We start from the raw sequence: 19,690 nt of genomic DNA, 5'->3' as shown, positions 1-19,690 counted from the left end.
TGTTGTTAACACGGACACTCGGTCTACATGATTTTTTCAGCTCACTCATGGCTCAACTTTCAGATAACACTGTACCATACCGGCAGCATAGCATATATTTTTATACAAACAACGGACATGCAGAAACATCATTATGCAATTTCTAACATCTGAACTTTCATCTTTTTCAAAAGTCCCCCACACTTAACCTCCACTTTATTGTACTGCACTTGCTGTGAAAAAGTTTCACTTCTGTGAGAAATACCAATGTCAGTGGCTAATAAATTTTCACAACGATATGCACCTGCATGCAATACGCATTACTGCTTTCCTATGGAAACATGTCTAACCAGCTTTGAATAATTATTTATAGTTTGAGGATTTTTAAGTATGATTTTCCTTTAACTTCTTGAAAAATTACCACACCATATGCCAATAACAGGGACATTTCATATATACAGACCTCATAATAATTCCAAACTGTTTGGACTCAGGACATTAATTCTAGTTTAATACAATAATTTACATACCAAAAATTAGATGCATGTGAACATAGTTCATCCGAATTTTCTATTTACAATATGTACAATAAAAATTTATTTTTACTCTAACAGCAAATGCAGGAAAGTTTAAGTATGTAAGTTGTCAATGCCTATTACCTTGAACAATTTAAGCAGAAAAAACTGTAAACAAAAATTAACAAACTATAACCTAAAAATATATGTATACTACCATCGAGATGAGAAATAGTAGTAGGCCTTTAGGAAACAAACATGACACACACTGTAATAATTGTTTATCTAGATGTTTCACACATTTCAGTATTAAAAAAAAATGAAAAAAAAGACCAAGGTAATTAGTCATAATTTCAGGTGGTGCGTGAATTAGTCAACAGTATTCTTCAGCCATGGCCATATATGATTAACAAGAACATCAACAGAAAGCAAAGAGCAAAACCCCTTGGATTTAGAGGGAGATAATGAGTCGTGTATACACTGAACACAATAAAAACGATGATGTGCATATGAACATCTTAAAAACATTAACATATAAAATATGTCAGAAACGTTCAGTTACTCTGTTGTCCTAACCTGTTGCGCTAAAAACTCTACAATACAGTACAGGCAGTCCCCGGTTTACGACGGGTCCGGCTTACAGAAATTTGAGGTTATGACGCTTTTCAAATATATTCATCAGAAATTATTTCCTGGCTTACGACGCATGTTCCGGGGTTATGACGCGTCATACGCCAATCCAACGAAAGAAATATGGCTCCAAAACGGCAGAATAATCAAAATTTGAAGGTTTTTTTTCATGAAAAACTCAATAAAAATGCAGTTTACATCATTTTCAATACACCCAAAGCATTAAAAGTAAGGTTTTCTTAGGATTTTTGATGATTTTTCAGTTTACGATGCAGCGTTGTAACAGAACCCGTCGTAAACCGGGGACTGCCTGTACAGTACAAACTTTTCATAAAAACAGCATTAATAAAATGCAGTGACAACTGAGTTGGTGGTGATTACATAAAGGAGAAAGATAAGGATGTTGTCCTGATACTGCTAAGACGCCATACCACATTGTTTTCCTTGATCTTCTCTTTTGAAGTCAACTGCATTTTCTGCAGGATTTGTGCTGATACTTCTGATGCAAAACACATAAGACACCAAAAGGAAGTGAAAACGGTCATATAAATGCTTTATATTGCGAACAGTCCCAAAAGACTACAATAATTGTTCACCTACATAATAAAGCTACAACCCTCATCAGTGGAAGGTTTCCTCAATTCAACCTTACGCCCTTCAGCACCAATGAAGTCATCTTTTTGTGTCACTAAGTTTGGTTATGAATGTAACAATGTATTACCCTACAAGTGTTGTAAGCTAAGCAGTGATATTACACGTCCTCCTTTCATCAATTCCAATGCAAGGAAGATAAATACCATGTTCGCAGTCTTTGCGTGTCCCAGACACCTGCAGCCTTTTGTCTAAAACAGAAGAGGCGTGAATGGTTGACAGCCTCGTTTTTTATGTCAGCATATCTATTCACAGCTTAGCAGCTACCCAGACTGCTTTTTCCTGCAGGACTGCTTTAAAAACCACCTGAAACACTTGAAGCTTTTCAACCATCCTTTTCATTTTCAAACTTTAATTTTTTGCTTGAATCATTTTTAAGTGTGAAGTGAATTATCAGTATTAAGATTTCCTGGTCATTTATTTTACTTTGCTGGTTAATTACTTCTCACAAACTCCCAAATACAGTAAACGCCCCGTATTCGCATTCTCACGATTCACAGACTCACGTATTCACGGATTTCTCTGTGGAACATATCTACCCATCATTCGCAGAAAATTCACCCATTCGCAGTATTTTTCACTGAGAAATATTCACTAATTACTGTATTTTCATATCATTTTCCTGACTAAATGCACTTTTTGTGATAAAACTATTAAAATACTCAGGTATAAGCATTTTTAGAGGGCTTTTCTTGTGTTTAAACTATCAAAATAGGCAGTGCTAAGTGTTTTTAGAGGGGTTTTAAGTATTCGCGGATTTTAGCTATTCGCAGGGGGGGGGTGCGGTACGCATACCCCATGAATACGGGGGGTCTACTGTATATGAGATGGTGGTAGTAAGATACACTTTAACATCTTACAAAGAATAATGAAGTTGTACTTTACTCAGCAAGTGTCTCTGTAAATTTAGATGCAATTAAGGTTTCTATCACTTAATGTCTTACCAAAAGGCAATGACCACAATTTCCTGCAGCTCTCTTGATAACCTAAGAAAGGACGTTGAACCCTTCAACGATGTTACTCTTACATATCTGTATTTCCACTCATACAATACACCTGCTTTACAGTCAGCAACATCAACTATAAATGCAAGGATGGGTTTCCTATAATTATTTGCAAATGTCCTCAAAGAGCAAAGACTAATCACTTTGATTTTGGCTGTGATCAGTCACAGTCTGGATCTGTAGATTCTTAAGAAACTGTGGGAAAGGTTAGCCATGGGCAACAGAATAAACTATCACACTTTGGTGGAGGCTTGGATTTATCCAAAGGATACTATTCAGGCAAACAAATTTCTGTATTTACTCAGTGCTACCTAGCTACTATAATAATAGTCATCATTTTTAAACTGTATTTTCCTCAACTTCTAAAGGTAAGATTCAGTTTAAAAACATGACCTTTCCTTCAGAGCATAACTAATGCAATACAGTAGTTGCTAAAGTGTAATACTTTCCTACTTTGGTAAGGAGGTCAATCAATGTCAGCAGTAATGTTATATAATAACATTGTGATGCTGTACTCTTCAGAGCAACACCTTCTATAACAGCATAAGCTATTATGCATAAGAACCCACTGAAAATGTATCAAGGAGTGAAGATTCAAAGAGTCTATAGCAAAATGCAAAAAAAGACAGTGAAACTGCTTTGTTACTAAAATGAGGGTATAAGATTCTGTGCAAAAGGGTTCAAATAATGAATCCTCTCTCGGGGTACAAATATACACCATATAACACCTCAAGCCAAAGTACATACCTGTATCTGATAATGTCAAGCACAATTTACCATACATTTAAACTATAATACTTTGCAGTGTTAACACTTCCACTCCAGATAGGATAGATTATTATTATTAAATGCAGCAACTCAACAGGTTGGACGGAGTGCAACCATAAAGTAAAATTGGTGATTTTTAATTCCCATCACAAATTGAGCTTCTGGCAGAAAAAGATGACACAAATCAAGATGTATGCTTTTAAAAAAACTAAAAATCTAGTTTATGGCTTTGTACTCTTTTAAAAATGTAGTTTTGTTTTTATTTTCAATCTCAACAGTATCTGGAAAAACAGTCTGAATATATGCACAGTGCACATGACTACAATGCACAATGCAAAAGATAGAAACTGGTCAACAAAAAATTTTGTTGTACCCCAAAAGATTTAGTTCCCAGTTTTTCCTTTTGTTGTTATTCTGAGCACATAAAAGAATTCACTGAGAGATATAAATCTGAGGAGAATATACTAAACGCAGACATTTAAAATCTAAAAACTCAACGGTTCATTTCAGGCCACCTGGAGCACGTAATGTGGGCTTCAACTGGCTACAATGGCGAACTATCCAGAGTGGACAGGAAAAACGGAATGCATATAAAAATCTAGAGAAATACATACTAGTCACATTACAAAAAAATGTTTAAGAAGGCTGTCCAAGAATAGTACATTTAGTCTTTGAAATACATACACACTACAATTACGTTTCATGCAGAGACAATGATGCACAGACAATAGGAGTCATGGGATTTACCTGTCTCAATAGGGGCACAATCCTGTGGTGTTAGCCAGAGGAGCCTAAGGGGGTTACTTGAGGAGAAAGGTTAGGAATAATATAGAGGACAGGTACAACAAGGCAGGAAACAGCAAAAGGTTAGTAAACAGTATTAGTTTTCAATTGGCTGCATTGGAAAGTGGGACAGTAGATGTTAATAAAGACAAAACAGCTTATGCAAGGAGTCAAAGGGGAGAATAGATCATTTGAAAATACTATTCCTGAGGAAGACAAAGTACAGTACAGTCAAAAAATTCAAAGTTAAATGAATATCCATAAGTACTCATGAAGTGAAAAGAAAATATTGTGAGAGAATATAATGAGAAACATGATCAAATTCCTGAAGGTGTTTTGTGTGTGTTTAATGAAATGTTCACAATGAATTCACAAAGAAAGCTAAGAACAATAAAAAAAAAAAGACATCATAGTGTTACATCAGGGCCTATCTTAAAAAATATAATGCAAACCTTATCTTTTTAAATGCTTAATGGTCATATAGCACCAAATGAAACACAGGCAACGGCATATGCAATTTTTTTTTAAATACCTATTTGTTTTTTCATCTACACATGATTATGCAACTATATTTCAAAGGCAACGGTATTTCAAGTCACAATCAGCTTCAACGGACTTGAACAGCTTCGGTGGATTATATAAAAAAAATTATTGCATAATTTCAAATCACAAATTTCTGTGCAATAAAGCACAGTATCTGCTAATCAAATTTTCCCACCACACGTACATAACATGATTTGGCATATTTATTTCTGCTCCTTTTCTGTTTTTTCATATTTGTAAACATTCAAATAAAACAATACGCAGCAAGTACCCTCCAAAACATTTGCCAGTGTCCTTGAACAGAATATAACCACCTTTATATGGGACCTTCCCAATTGTAATAAAAAAAACTCTTATTTGACTTTTTAAAGCTTGCCTTATAAAGGAATTGAAACTTTAGACAAACTTTTGTTAAAAAACGGTGGAAAAAATTTACCTGCCAATTTTATTCTATTAATTTCTTTGAGCAAGGTACTGAAATGTTTAAATCATTGAAAGAAACTCGTACTAAGAGTAAACCATGTGCAAGATCATGGGAGAGGCCAAACAGGTTGATTTTGTAACCTTTCGGCTATGAACACATGATCAAATACAGAACATGAACAATTAAAGAAAAAACTTGACAGCTATGAAAATTACCAATTCAAGAATGTGTCGTTATGAAAAACATATCAATTCTGAGGTTTATGCCTTTGCCTGAGGTGCACTGCTTGTAATTTGCCACCGTACAAAAGTGCAAAACTACCCACCTAATTAAAAATGAAAAGCACTGAGCTTGAAAAGATTTGAACATTTTAAAATTCATCAAGTGATTTAGCAAAATATGTGTATGTACATTAGGAAAATGTTCAATTTAAGGTACTCTGACAATTTCTGCCACCCTAATATGATTCGCGAGATGCCACAAACAACCTCGAACGATTTAAGATTTAATGGGACTTTAATTCATGTGGTAAAATATGCTAAACTACAATTCAGAACTGGAATATGCTGGAAAAACACCAGGTAATTAAAATTGCATAATAATCCTATCCATAAATGTGAGGATCGTCCAGTAAAAAAATGAAGCAGTGATCCTAAACGTGATGAGTGGTTGAAGTGAAACGTGACAGGATATTTGCCGAAGTCATTTTTAGCTGTGTAAGAGATGGGGATTTTGAAAGTCTGTTTAGTGTTCCTTGTGACCTGCATAGAATGAACCAAAAGAAAAGGAAAAAAAAAAAAAAAAAAAAAAAAAAAAAATTTCACATGGGTAGTAAGTTTAAAAGAGTACGGGTGTTGAATGGAGAATTTAAGGGAGTAAATACAGTACGGATTACCAGGTAAAGAAATAAAAAGACATAGGAAGGGGATAAGGAATGGGAAAAAAAGCAATAATTGTTAATATGAGCAATTATTACAGCCAAATAAGTATCATGGATGCATGATATAGGCAAACTAAAATCTAAATATTATACAATCACCTACCAATTAGTCTCTAAACATGAAACAATGCTATAATAACATATCCATATAACTATAATTAGTAATGAGAACAAAACCTAAAACAAAGAGAGCAATTTCATTTTTTTTTTTTTTTTTTTTTTTTTAATAGAAAAACCACCTCACTGTCACAGTCCACGAGATTTCTGCCACAGATAACCACAGAGGCAAATCAATTTGGCATGAAGCATCTACAACAGCCAAGCCATGTCAACCATATTCTACTACTTTGAAAAGGGTCTACACAAAATTCTTTTTTTTTTTTCTGTGCAAAGGCATCTACTTCACAAGTATAAGACATATCTACATGCACATGTATCAACATATTCATATGCATGTCTGACTTTAAACTGTTCAGACGTGATAAATGTGTCACTTTCCATTTTTACGGAACTGCTAAAATTCCCCGAAGTAAATTTCAAACATCTCGTTTGTAGTTTCGTGTTTATTTCTTCCCTCTAAGGATGTAAAGGAAAATATTCATGAGTCTGACTCTAATAAAAAGCAGTCTGATGATAAAATCCTACAATTTTGATACCAACCTCACTTACTACAGTCTGCTTAGCCTTCAAGTAAATTTCAAAGGTGATGTAAAGCTTTTCAGGGGAGTGACGGCATACTGCAAATCTGCTACTTAAACTGAGAGAAATTTACCAAATGACAAATTTCAATACATGATTGACTGGTAAAAAATGGGGTAATTCATGCAAAGTCTAGATAAGTGTCAACATCAAGAGAAATAACTGCAAGACTAGATAATAAAAACAATAATGTAGTTATTCATAAGTTGGCCATTTTAGCAAATGCATACTCAACCTTACCTGTTTGCTGAAGGCTTATTGATGTAATACAGCAATTGAACTATATGTGCTCAACCACTATAAACATAATGATGATAATAATTGTAACACAAGAAATATACAGTATGTATTTTGATTTCTTAAAATGGTGGACCATTTAAGATAATTTGTAACTTGTTGGTAGTACTGACTGTTTAGAGGAATAGCATTCACATTCTTTATAGTTTCATATATATATATATATATATATATATATATATATATATATATATATATATATATATATATATATATATATATATATATATATATATATATATATATATATATATACATACATATACATACATATACATATATATATATATATATATATATATATATATATATATATATATATATATATACATATACATACATATACATATATATATATATATATATATATATATATATATACATATACATATATATACATATACATATACATATACATATATATATATATATATATATATATATATATATATATATATATATATATATATATATATATATATATATATATATATATATATATATATATATATATATATATATATATATATATATATATATATATATATATATATATGCTACCAACAAGTTAGAAATTATCTTAAATTGTTCACCATTTCACAGATACCAAGCAATACTTTTAAAGCAAATGTTTGCATCTGCATTCAAACCAAACAAATTACTGTACTGTATGCAAATGTTTTGCCTGCCAAGAACACAGGCTCTGGTTATCCATATAACAATTACAAGTAGCAATAATAACTGATGTGTAAAACTTAAACTTTCAAATGTTTTGCACAAAAGAATATGTGTGGCAAAAAAAAAAAAAAAAAAATTCAGCCCCAAGGTACGAGACATTCACAAGCATATCTGTAAACTAATCGGCCTAAAATTCTATTAACTTACCGATTTATGAACATGAATTCAGAGGAACGTTCAGAAATAGCCTGCAGGCTGCGGCTGAAGCTGTGGCGGAGGTTGTCTGACTTTGGCTCTTCTCTTGAAGATCTCAGTTCTACGCTGTCCATCTCTAAACTACTGTAAAGCAACCACTGCATGCTGTGGCTTAAAAAGTGGAGCATGTAGCATGCATACCAAGCTATTCCTATTGCATTAACAAAGAGTGTATGCACAGCAAATGTCACTGCAATAGAAACTGCATGCACAAGAGGCTGTTCATTCAGTTGTTGAATACTTTTAATCTAACAAGGAATTAAAAGAAAAACTTTTGAAACAAAGACAGATTTAAAAAGAGTATGAAATCAATTAAACACTTGACCATTTTGTCCGATCATGCACTTCATTGCCTCGAACAAATTTTGAAAATTCTGAAGCATATCACTTTAATATTATTAAGAGTTTTTAAAGTAAAACTGCAGTACAATGAACATCTTTCTCTGTTAGCAAAATGACACATGAATGCTACTACTTTCAATTCATCTGGGGGAACAAAAATACAAAATGATGATCAAAATCATTAAAATATAATGGTTCATAAGATATGAAATCACATGTTGTCAAATATGAAGCAAGCAATAAATGTTATGATTCTTTGCTAAGCAGCAAAGGGCTGAATGTGCTAATTGCTGTGATTCTTATCCTAAAAGCACATATGAAGAATGCCAAATATTTTTTCAGGAGATTTTGGCTTCATTTTGAATTAAATTCGTAAGAACACAGAGAATGAAAAGGAGTGCCGAGTAGACTAATCAGTACATGAAAGAGCAGAAATAAAAGAAAGGGAATGGTGTATGGAAGAAAACAGGTCAAGTCTCAATTCTAGATTAAGGAAATAAGGCAACTGCACCATCATTATCTGTAACAAAAACAGCTTTGTGCTCACAGAGGAGTGAAGCCTGTACGAAGGAAATCTGGCTAACAAAGCCACATGTCAAACATGTCAAAAGCCCTTGAGATGTCAAAAACAATGACAGATGACACCGTACCACTGATTAAAAATACATTAAGGCTGGTCCAAATGGTCTGTATTTAACAATAAAATTTAAATGATCACCATTCAACCCTACTTTGCAAAAAGGATAAGGATAATTAGGGAAAGGAATACAAGATTCCTAGTTCTCAAGCTAAGCAGTGGGTAAAGTTTCAAGGAATTTCTCTACAACTAAAGAAAGAGCAATACCACTCATGTCAAGCTAGAGTGATGATTGTGCATTTGAACCACACCACTAAGTCAAGTTGCTCGAGTCCTACGAGGTAAATGACTGAAAGCAAAGCAGTCGGGACCAAAGGGAAGCTGAAAATTAACTAAAGTACTTCCCACACCACACCAAGCACGGCACGCTGTGACACTGTATGTACTTTCACAGTCCTCAAAAATGAGCCGACTTTAGAGCACTGAAAACAGAACCAGTAACAAAAGCCACACAACAAAAATTGTACAGCTAATATATTAATTACAGTTTAGATTTAAGGCATCAATTCTGTCAAATAAAAAAGATAAAAAAAAAAAAAATTAAAGATCTGCAAAAAGAACTAATATTTTTCACATACGTAACAGCAGAGGAAATAAAACGAAAAAGTCTACACAAAATGACAATCAGGATCAGTAACAAAATGGCACCGGTATCCACAGAGCAACACCATATCTAGAAGACATCTACCAAGTAACTCCAGTGGAATATTTGGCATTCCTGAATTTGATCAACAATAAGAAACAGTATTAAAAGGCAGCAACAGCTAGTAGAATCAAGAGAGTAAATATGACACTGGGCAGTGGAAGCCCCTAGAAAATAAAAAGCTGCATAAATAGAAAAAACAGAGAGGAAATTCTGCATGCACATGAAGTTCAAGTAACAAGTGCTCTAAGCAGGCTTCAAGAACATTAATGAGTCATGCACAATAATAGTGAATGCCACCAACCAAATAAAATATACATACCAATTATAATATTAAAAACGATGAAATCCAGATTTCAAAACAAAGTCCTTCGAGCTATATGCATAAAGCATAATATGATTCACGACACTCAAAAACAGTACTGGGTGATACCTTGCTGCCCCATTAGAAACAGGACAGTTATATTCTTAATAAGCAAACTGGAACCCAGTGAAGTTACAGTTACTACGAAAAGGTGAAAACAATAATATCACACAAACTTCAAACATGCACAAAAAAAATACAGTACCAGTCAAAAATGCAGTGATATATATTACATTCTAAACATTTCATTTTTTTTAATCCTAAGCCAAACTGTTGTAGATTTTGTATGTATGCCATAATAAACCCCAATCCTGCATTTCCCCCTCCCACCAAAGAAGCGATAGTGCAAGGTGGAACAATTTCGTGGCTTTTATCATTTTACTAAAATAAGAGAGTTTACCTGTTTTCCTTGAGTTTAAAAATTTCTATCTTTCTTGATGCCTGAAGTGAGGAAATTCATAACGATAGAGAACATTGGTCATTAAGTGATACTTGAACCAGGATCATTTTCAACAGGTATGAAAATAAATAATATCTGTTGTTACTTGTATGGGATTCTTTCTAATGTGACAACTAAGTCTTTGCCTAATAAATGTAATTATATTTTCTTCTGATGATATATTCCTTCTAAGTACCCTATACATATCAGTATACTGTATATAAATGTACAATGGAATGTGGGTGTGTGTCTGTATGCACGGAAGTAGAAAAGAGTAGCACTTGTAATGTCCGTCCGCACGACTAAGAGGATAAGTGGCAGAGGACAAATGTGTTAGTTTGAGGACTACATGGGTAAGACTGGGTGAGGCTGGACAAAAGTTGTGATAGTTATTGCATATGGTCCAGGAATAGAAAATAGTCTGAAAGTTATGCTAGGCAGTACAACAGCAAAGGTAGGTAACTAAGAAGGAAAGGGAACTTTTGGCAGGTATGAAGTTCCCGGAGTGAATTAGTAAAGTGGTTTGTGGAAGTACGATTGAAACAGTTGTGAATGCTGGAAATACAAGGTTTCTGAAAATGAATATTCACCATATACTTGGGAAACAAAATGTGGTCTGAAAACGAACTTGCTGCAGAATAGGTGGAAGAGGCAAGTTCACAGATGTAGAGATGAGAAAAGGAGTGGCTATAACTATATTTGATTAATGTTTCACTGAAATAAATGTTAAGATAGATATAAATGTGGCTGTAAATATAATTCAGACAAGTGAGTTTGATAAGGAAGTGATCGAAGAACATTAGGAAATGTGGATTAACTATGACCTGGGGTTAAAGACACAGACATGAAATGAGTAGATGAGTTTGTAAAAGTCCATGACAGGGTCATAGGGACAGCGAGGAGTGATTATGAGTACAGGAGAGTAAGGCAACAAACTAAAAACCTTAAGCTGTGTAATGGGGAAATAAAAAATTTAGTGAAAGAGTATAAATTCAGAAATGTTGGGAGGAGTGAAAAGAGGAGCTAGAAAGGGCTGGATTGATGAAGTGAAATAGGTACTAGAAGAAAGGGTGTTAAAATGAGACGGTGAGTAAATGAGTGAGATAGAGGTGAATAGTGAAGTGGTTAGAGAGATCTGATGTAGTATGGTGAGCCTTCTGTATAGGTGTTTGAAATGGATACTGTAAAAGTTTTCTAAGCTAGAGGTTCACACACGATTCAGTCTATGCTAACCCAAATGTGATCAATTATCTACAAAGCCAGAGTATACAAAATTAAACCCAGTCATTAAATGGAGATGATTTTCTGATAAGAAAATTTTGATTGAACACTCACTCATACTGATGTGATGCACGCTGTGAAGAATCACTGTTAACACTGATCTGACTGTGAAGTTTCAAAGGACGTACATCTATTCTCAGGTCAGCAGGCATTGGCTGAAGAAGTATTCAATAAATATAGTATTCCATGATGCAGGTTTTTTCAGTATAGAGCAAAACATATCCGTTACAGAAATACAGTTATCAATGAATATATCCAATCTTTTTCTTAGATACAAGGTTATATTAAGTACAGAAAAGGGTTCAAAGTAAAATTAAAGTGGCCTAGTAGAGCATACAGAACAGTTCTGATTGTACCTAAGACTGAACACTACCTAAAAACTATGCATAAGTTTTATGTTTCATACGTACAAACCTCTGATTTTATTTATGCCTTGATACATGGTAGCTGCAGATCAACTGAGAACTTGATACCTGGTAGCTGTGTATCAACTGAGAACTAAGCTGAGATTACAAGGAGTTTGAAAAGAATTTCCCATACCCTTTGCAAAGGAGACAGCATATCAACTTCCTGGAGTTAAAGGCAGTCTACAAGGCCCCCACGCATTCGTTTGGTCAACAGGAGGCAAAGTGGTAGGTGTGATGACCAAATGCATGGCTAAGCAGGGGGTTTGATGACCAACACCTCTGACTGGACCAAAAGAACCTAAATAATCACTGATGCAGTGAAAGGTTTGTTAGTCTTATCAAACCCACTAACCCCTCTAATTTCAGACTTTCTTCTTTTTCTGCATCCAATTAAGAAATTCTCAGTTTTGATCATAAAAGGGTACAGAGCTGTCCTCTCATGAACAGCTGAGTATTGTAGACTAGACATGGATTCTTGAGGAAACTTGTAAGGTTTAGCTAGTGAGTAAAAGATTTTTAAGAGGCTGTCAGAACTTCCAAACTGGGATCTTTTCTTAGTTTTGAAGTCTCCCCTAACCTCTAAATGGATCTGGAAGGAAGCCACACTGCTGGATCAAACACTAATGGCTTTTTCTCATGGAATTTGCATCTTTACTAATGCAGGTCTGGAAGGTTCACAAATTCTAAGACCTACAGTACTATAGATCTGTTTATACTACCTGACTTTATAATTAAAACCCAAATTCCAGGCATCCAGAACCATACAACAGAACTCTGCTATTCATTTTTCATATCTACAGTCAGCAGGGACTAGGACATAAGTTCTGGTCCACAAGACTAAAGCCCTCTCTACTTGATTTTTAAATAAAGCTTGGCTATCATTACTATTCAAATGTAGGTACTTGCAGGTGCAAATCTATTTTGGCAAAATTTTACCTTCAGTATGTAACCCATACACAGAAAACCTTCAAGACCAATCCTTTACTCAAAGACCAATCCTTTACTCATGCTGGTACTAGGGCAAGAGCAGAGAGGGTGAATGAAGCAAATAAAACCAAAATTAAAATGTCATATTTTCCATTACAGCTGGTATTCATACACAGCACCAGCAAAATTAGAACACAAAGAGCCAATTTTAAACACAAATCTTAAACAGCTGAGTACAAGAAGGGTTTTGGTTTGGACTTCAAAGTTCATGGGCTAGAAAAGCACTTGACTCTTGAAACCCCAGTCTTGAGAGTGCTTGGAAAGCCTTAAAAAAGGTTCTGGGCTTTAATGCTAAATCCACAAAATAAAACAAGAAAATTCAATGGCGAAAACTGAACTGGTCCTGTTTATGATTAAGGGCAATAATTCACTACATAACTTAGACCTTCATAAAATTCGAGAAAAAATGTAGAAAACACAGTAACTGTTTAGTAAGTTCAAACTCACAAAACAATATCAAGAGTTGGGAATGAGATGAGAACATATAGACAAAATCCACAAGATAGTGTCCTCTGAACAAGACTGGTTACCATGATACAAATTCCCTCATAAATGCCTCCCATCCCACATTAAAATAAATGGTATATTGCACTTAAATATTCCTCACATAATGACAATAAAAACTATCACAACACAGTAACAATTCTGATGACATAAAGAACAGACGCTAAAGTTAACACTGAAACAAATGAACCAAAATTATTACTCCGGTAAGGGAGGTTTCACCCAGACCACTACTTTGCTTGTATTCAGATGGTACACAATACTTGTGTGTACCTAGTGGGCATTAATTACAAAGCAAAATTAGTGGGCATGAAGGAACAAGCAAAATTAGTAGGTTGTCTCTTGTACCAATCTAAGTTTACTTCAATCGTATCCAATTTCAACAGCCAAATTACTATTTCATATTTCTATTAACTTCAAGCAACATTGTTCCTTGATCAGGCTGAGGAAATGTGCTAAACAAAAGAACGTGTGCTACAGTTACCTACCTGTACACCATACTTTTCTTGTACTTGCGCTTTCATTTTCGTGAAAGAAGCGACCATGTGATCATGGAGGCCTGATATGGGGTCAGTGACTCGTGTGGCGTGGATGCTCAGTCCAGCTTCTAAGAGAGGTATCTGAAATCATTTTAAAAGACAGGGGTCAGATTACTAAATCCATATCAGAAGATAATCAACTTTCTCGACTATATTTTCAAAATAACTTTTACTTTTTGTCTTGTGTCATGGTGGATAGGTTTGGGAGAAAGTGCTTCAGTCTCTTTCTAAAAGGTGCATCTTGGACTTATTCTGAATAAAGATTGCAAAAGATCTGATTTAGTATTCAGCAGAGAAGAAATTAGCACTCTAAACAGCAATGGTGTTTGATTGACAGTACAGTATTAAGAAACTAAAAAATGTTAATTAAAAACAAATGCAAGAAATAGTACCATAAGCAAGCCACATTATAGGCACGAAAAATTGAACTTTCATTTATACCTCTTTTAAACTGTATTATGTCTATAGCATAAAAATTCCCACCATCTTTCTAACTACAGTACTATAAAATTTCATGGTTTTAGTTACTAAACGAGGACTGAACACTTAGTCAAGTTTGGCATATGCACACCATGTCTCATAAGAAATTACCTGAAATCAACCAGATTATTTTGAGCACTGTGATAGTATACTGTACTTTCTCATCATAAGGGCATGGGTTCTGAAATAGTGAAAATTCCTATGCCGTACAATAATGTGTTAGTGATATGCATCAGTTCTGCTGGTGTGATTCGGATCTCATATAAACTGCAACACCATCACTGCTTTACCTGGGGCATCACCCAGTTGCATCATCACCTGACCAGATGTGCTGTAATTCATCAAACCTTCACCACTTATCTAACTGCACTATCATTTGACTTCTTGTATCATTATTAATAAGACTAAGTTCCTCATGGTATGTTGCAGCAATGATATTGCTCAACCTAGCTGGGGCAATTTGGTTCCTCCTAAGCTGCAAATCTCTCCCAGTACCTTTGCATGTCTCAGGTACAGGGACATCCTGATTTTTAGTATGCCATGGTATTAGGTATTAACATATGCCAATCTTTTACAAATCTCTGGTACAACTCAAGACTGGGTGCAGAATTGTTTGACTTGATTGGCTATGGTCCTACAAATGCCTAGTGTGGCCTTCATAACCCTTCCAACATCAGATGTGTCCGGCACTACTTTGTGTCTCTGTATTCATGACAGTGACCACCTCCCTGACTCAGTCACTCTCATAACCAAGGCCTCTGATTCCACAACTCCTGCTCTCTAAACAGTCATGTACTCCATCAGTATCCTTTACCTCTTTAGGGGTAAAACTTCGTCAAGAACATGTGCAAGACCTTCTCCTCTACTCTAGCACCTGTTTTATGTATGCATAATGATTCTGTCTACAGTATCAGCTGTTTCCTCGACCACTGGCAATGTACCTTTTCCTGTCCCAAAGTTTATCTTTATAGTGACTAGTGTCTCCAACTTTGCCACATCTCAATGCAGTCTCCACCTCAATATTAACTGTTGTGTTCATGTCTGGTATCTCACGTTGTGGTGACTACATTGCTATCAAGAGTAAGGAGACTGTCCGATGTTGACAGTCATGACAACTATGACAGATCTTGGGTCTAAAGGGTCCTATGAACAGTAATCATGTGCTAGCCCTTCCATAGGAGGCAAACATAATGTTCTTCAACCACTCCAAAAATATGCTCAACCACAAGTAACCTACATATCTGTACATCTACTTAACCATAATACTCGTCTTCAGCTTTACAAAACTTTTTAATAATATTAAAAATATTAAATACTATTCTAGCCAAAAAGTTTTAATATTGCCCACCAAAGAATAAAGGCCTTACCTGCGATGCTATCAGCATGCGAAGATCTGCTACTTTTTCTGAATCACCCTGATGAGACTGAATATAATCATCTCCAAGGAAAGCCTGTAGAAAAAAAGTGTACATTAATATCACTGATATTATTATGAATCAGTTTACTAGTACCACCAATTTACATTTCTAAGCTTTATGCTTTGAAAGATGAGCTCTAACTTTCAATAACTTATTATAAAAGATAACCCTTATCATGACACAGCTTGTCCTGTGTGACTTTCATTTTTTAAGAACTATAGTTTTCTTGTTTCAGTCGATTTTATAGGTTTTATGGACCTAGTTTTCCCTGCAAGTACGTAAAAAATTTCCAGGTTAACTTAGGGAACTTGTAGCTTTGTGATACCTTTGTAAAGACTAATCATGTTTACTTGCTTATAGCATTTTCTTTGGCCTATTAGTGTACATAAAAGGGGTGTTTATCAGAGGAGACCACCCTTCAAATCTTGGAAAAAATTCTGCATCATTACATTTTTCTGGTTTGAAGGAATGCAGGGTGAGTACTTGTGGTGATGATAATTTTCAACTCTGTGGCAATAACAAGCACCCATAAGTCCCATTATCGTGTTCCACTGTCATCACAGCACTATCAACGCACGATAATGACAGAATGCAGTCATCCAAGGGTCAAGAAAACCTTTATTGCAGTGTTCCATTTGCCAGAACTAAAGTTCCTATGATGACTAATAAGTGTAAGGGTCTTAAACAAACAAAAGACGAAGATGAGAATAGTGAAACACGTGAAAAAAAAAACATAACAGGAAAAGGAACAAAACACATACACTATTCACCAAATCTTTAACTGCTAAATGGCAGCAGGAATTGGACTGGACAATATAAGAATAAAAAACCAGATCAGCATAAGTACATATCCTAAATAAGGGTAGCATAACTACACAATAACACAGAACGAAACTTAGGTTTTACGGGTAAAACGTAATGGGAAACTGAAATATGGATGATTTTTTCCTAAAGAGAGAGCAAACAAAAAGTGATTGAGATTGCAGGCAACAGATGGAGTTTCCTCCTCTAAGAACTTCACTCGACAACTCAACCACTGCTTAATGCTTGTAACAAATGAACTCAAGAACTGACTATGATCTACTTGCTGAATCGAAGAGAATTAGAGAATATGATAAAACAATGTCGTCACCTTCACATAAAAAGACAAAGGTTTGCACAACTGCAAGGTTAGAGCCTGGTAGCATTTAATGACGAAACGTAATCATAAACAATGATAAATTTTCAAATATCATCAATGATATCAAAATAGCTGAACAATCACTGCCATGACATACCTTTTCATAATTGGCGATACCTCCCATGACTGCAGGATCCACCATACCAGAGAGCTTCCTTGTCAGTGGATCCAGTGGAAGTGCTGAATCCCGAGCGTATTTCTTCACTAGCTCGTGAACTTCCTCGTTGACGTTGGTCATGGTTTCAAGAGCATTCTCCAGAGGAGACAGCTCTTTAGACTTGGTTTTCACAACAGGAAAGCACCGAAGAATTCCTATTTGGAAAATGGGAGATATGACAGATTTTTACTCAATTTGTATTTTTTATAACTAACAAACCTTTGGTCTATACTTAGGGAATTTCTCTAGTGCCAGCTGGAGTCCAGTTAAAAAAAAAAAAGCACAAGTTAGATGAGGTTTGTAAAGCTCTCTTTAACAAGTTAAACATTATTATACAACGGCTGAATTTAAATCGATATTCATGATATGGGATGCTGATTACTGTCTATAATTAATAACCACAAAGCAACAACAACTTTTATGGCTAATTATTGCAGAATTAACACAAGATGACAAAATTTATTGCTGTATTACTCTGACTGCAACATGAAGAATAGTCAGTATCTGTCACAAACAGCATATCTAAAAGAGATTTGCTTTCCCAAGAAAATATTCTAGATTTAATGAATGCAATGCATGCAATAACACATTTTCCACAATATACCTGGCAAGGAGTATGAGGTATAAAGGGTAGTTTTCTCAATACACAAGGTAGCAAACTCATTAGTGGGGTCCTTCTGACCACGATGGAAAGGACGGGAGTAGGTGAAGACCTTGACTTGATTTGCTCTGTAGTATCGCTCTATTTGTTCTGACACATTCGCATTTGGGAAGGGATTCTCATGCATTACACAGTCCACTTTACTTATCTGGATGACTGGAAAAGAGTAAAAATATTGTGGTTTATTTAGAAATGTAACCAAACAGTTCTCCCTGTATTTTAATCTTTTACAGTACTTACATTTTTACCTATTTATTTATTAATTTTTTTATTTTTAATAACTGATCTCATATTTTAATCATTTACTTACATTTTTACATATTTACTTATTAATTTGTTAATTTTCTTTTCTTTTTTAATAATTATTGATCTCTTCTTTCTGTATTTCCCACTGCCTTCTGTTAGTTCTTTCTGATGAAAACGGTATTCTTTGGAAGCTTGAACTTCAAGTCAATGGCCCCTCTGGGCTTGTTCCATATGAATAGGGTTCACCTTCTGAGTAATAATAATAATGTGATTTTACTATCTCTCTCTGGATATATTATGCTTTGATTCATAATTAAAATTCAATTTTTTTCCATAAATACAAACTTCTTACTATAACTGCATCATAACACTCAGATGGAATTACAGCATCAAAATATTTTTAAAAGTACATGTACTTACAACCATACAGAGAACATGGTATAAAACAAATGTAAAAGAAGTCACTTTCAGGATGTAAGTAAAAATAATTACAATTAATGGATTCAGAATGAAGAAAATTAGCTTTTATATCTCAGAAAAAATAAAATATTAATCTAGGCAAAGGCCTTCCAACAAAGTAGAGCAAAGTGTTGGAAGAACCATTCACTAGCAGTAATAAAATGATGTCTTGATAGTCACTCGTAACATTTAATACTAATTGAAATAGGTGTAGATCATCAATTACAAGCTGAAAGGAATTTTACACTGTGGATCAGTGTGAAAGGGAAAATATAGCTAAATTCAGATACAGTATCCTGGAATAACCATTCTATCAGCAAAGTAGACACAGAAGAAGTGAAGTTCTTAGAAGTTCTTACCTACAAGCAACCCATGATCCAAAGTCATGTGCACATGATACTACTAAACACCTAGCAGAAGATTTTCTTACTGTTGCTTGGAAATGGAGCGCATCAGATTTGTGAGAAGACTAATTAGGCAACTGTAAATGATGGAATGACTTTCTCTTAAATGATCTGAGAGAGAGAGAGAGAGAGAGAGAGAATGCTACTTTGGGGAGAAAATAACTTTTGGCACTTGCTCTAAGCCTTAGTTGTTTTATCGGGCTTTATATCAAGTTTTTAGAGAACTCAAAAGTGAAAAACTGTGCTCCAATCATTAACTTTATTACTTGGAGGATAATAAGTATCCCACTAAAGTTTTCAAAACCATGCTTGTATCACTCCTAGGAGGGTTAATGAAGGCTATGGCCAAAAACAGCAACTGAAGCTGCAGAGTACA

The 19,690-nt window shown here is 34.6% G+C and overlaps 1 protein-coding gene across 25 annotated transcripts in view; it reads right to left on the bottom strand.

Annotated features, from left to right (window-relative positions):
* Positions 1-19,690, bottom strand: part of mbc (myoblast city) — a 74,309-nt gene that overhangs the window by 17,528 nt on the left and 37,091 nt on the right. For 9 of the 25 annotated variants that reach the window (XM_067110844.1, XM_067110848.1, XM_067110849.1 and 6 more), the window contains 5 exons: positions 18,149-18,361; positions 17,485-17,699; positions 16,157-16,240; positions 14,259-14,390; positions 11,927-12,027 (listed from right to left, as the gene is read on the bottom strand). In XM_067110844.1, the coding sequence (XP_066966945.1) occupies positions 11,927-12,027; positions 14,259-14,390; positions 16,157-16,240; positions 17,485-17,699; positions 18,149-18,361 (745 nt within the window). Of the gene's footprint in view, positions 1-4,294; positions 6,059-8,118; positions 8,278-11,926; positions 12,028-14,258; positions 14,391-16,156; positions 16,241-17,484; positions 17,700-18,148; positions 18,362-19,690 lie in introns of all 25 variants that reach the window. The other 16 variants (XM_067110830.1, XM_067110842.1, XM_067110833.1 and 13 more) reach the window with 5 other exon arrangements.

The sequence above is a fragment of the Macrobrachium rosenbergii genome, chromosome 10, assembly GCF_040412425.1.
Source record: "Macrobrachium rosenbergii isolate ZJJX-2024 chromosome 10, ASM4041242v1, whole genome shotgun sequence".
Classification (NCBI taxonomy): domain Eukaryota; kingdom Metazoa; phylum Arthropoda; class Malacostraca; order Decapoda; family Palaemonidae; genus Macrobrachium; species Macrobrachium rosenbergii.
Note: the sequence above shows the minus strand (reverse complement) of the source record. Positions and strands in the feature narration are given on the sequence as shown.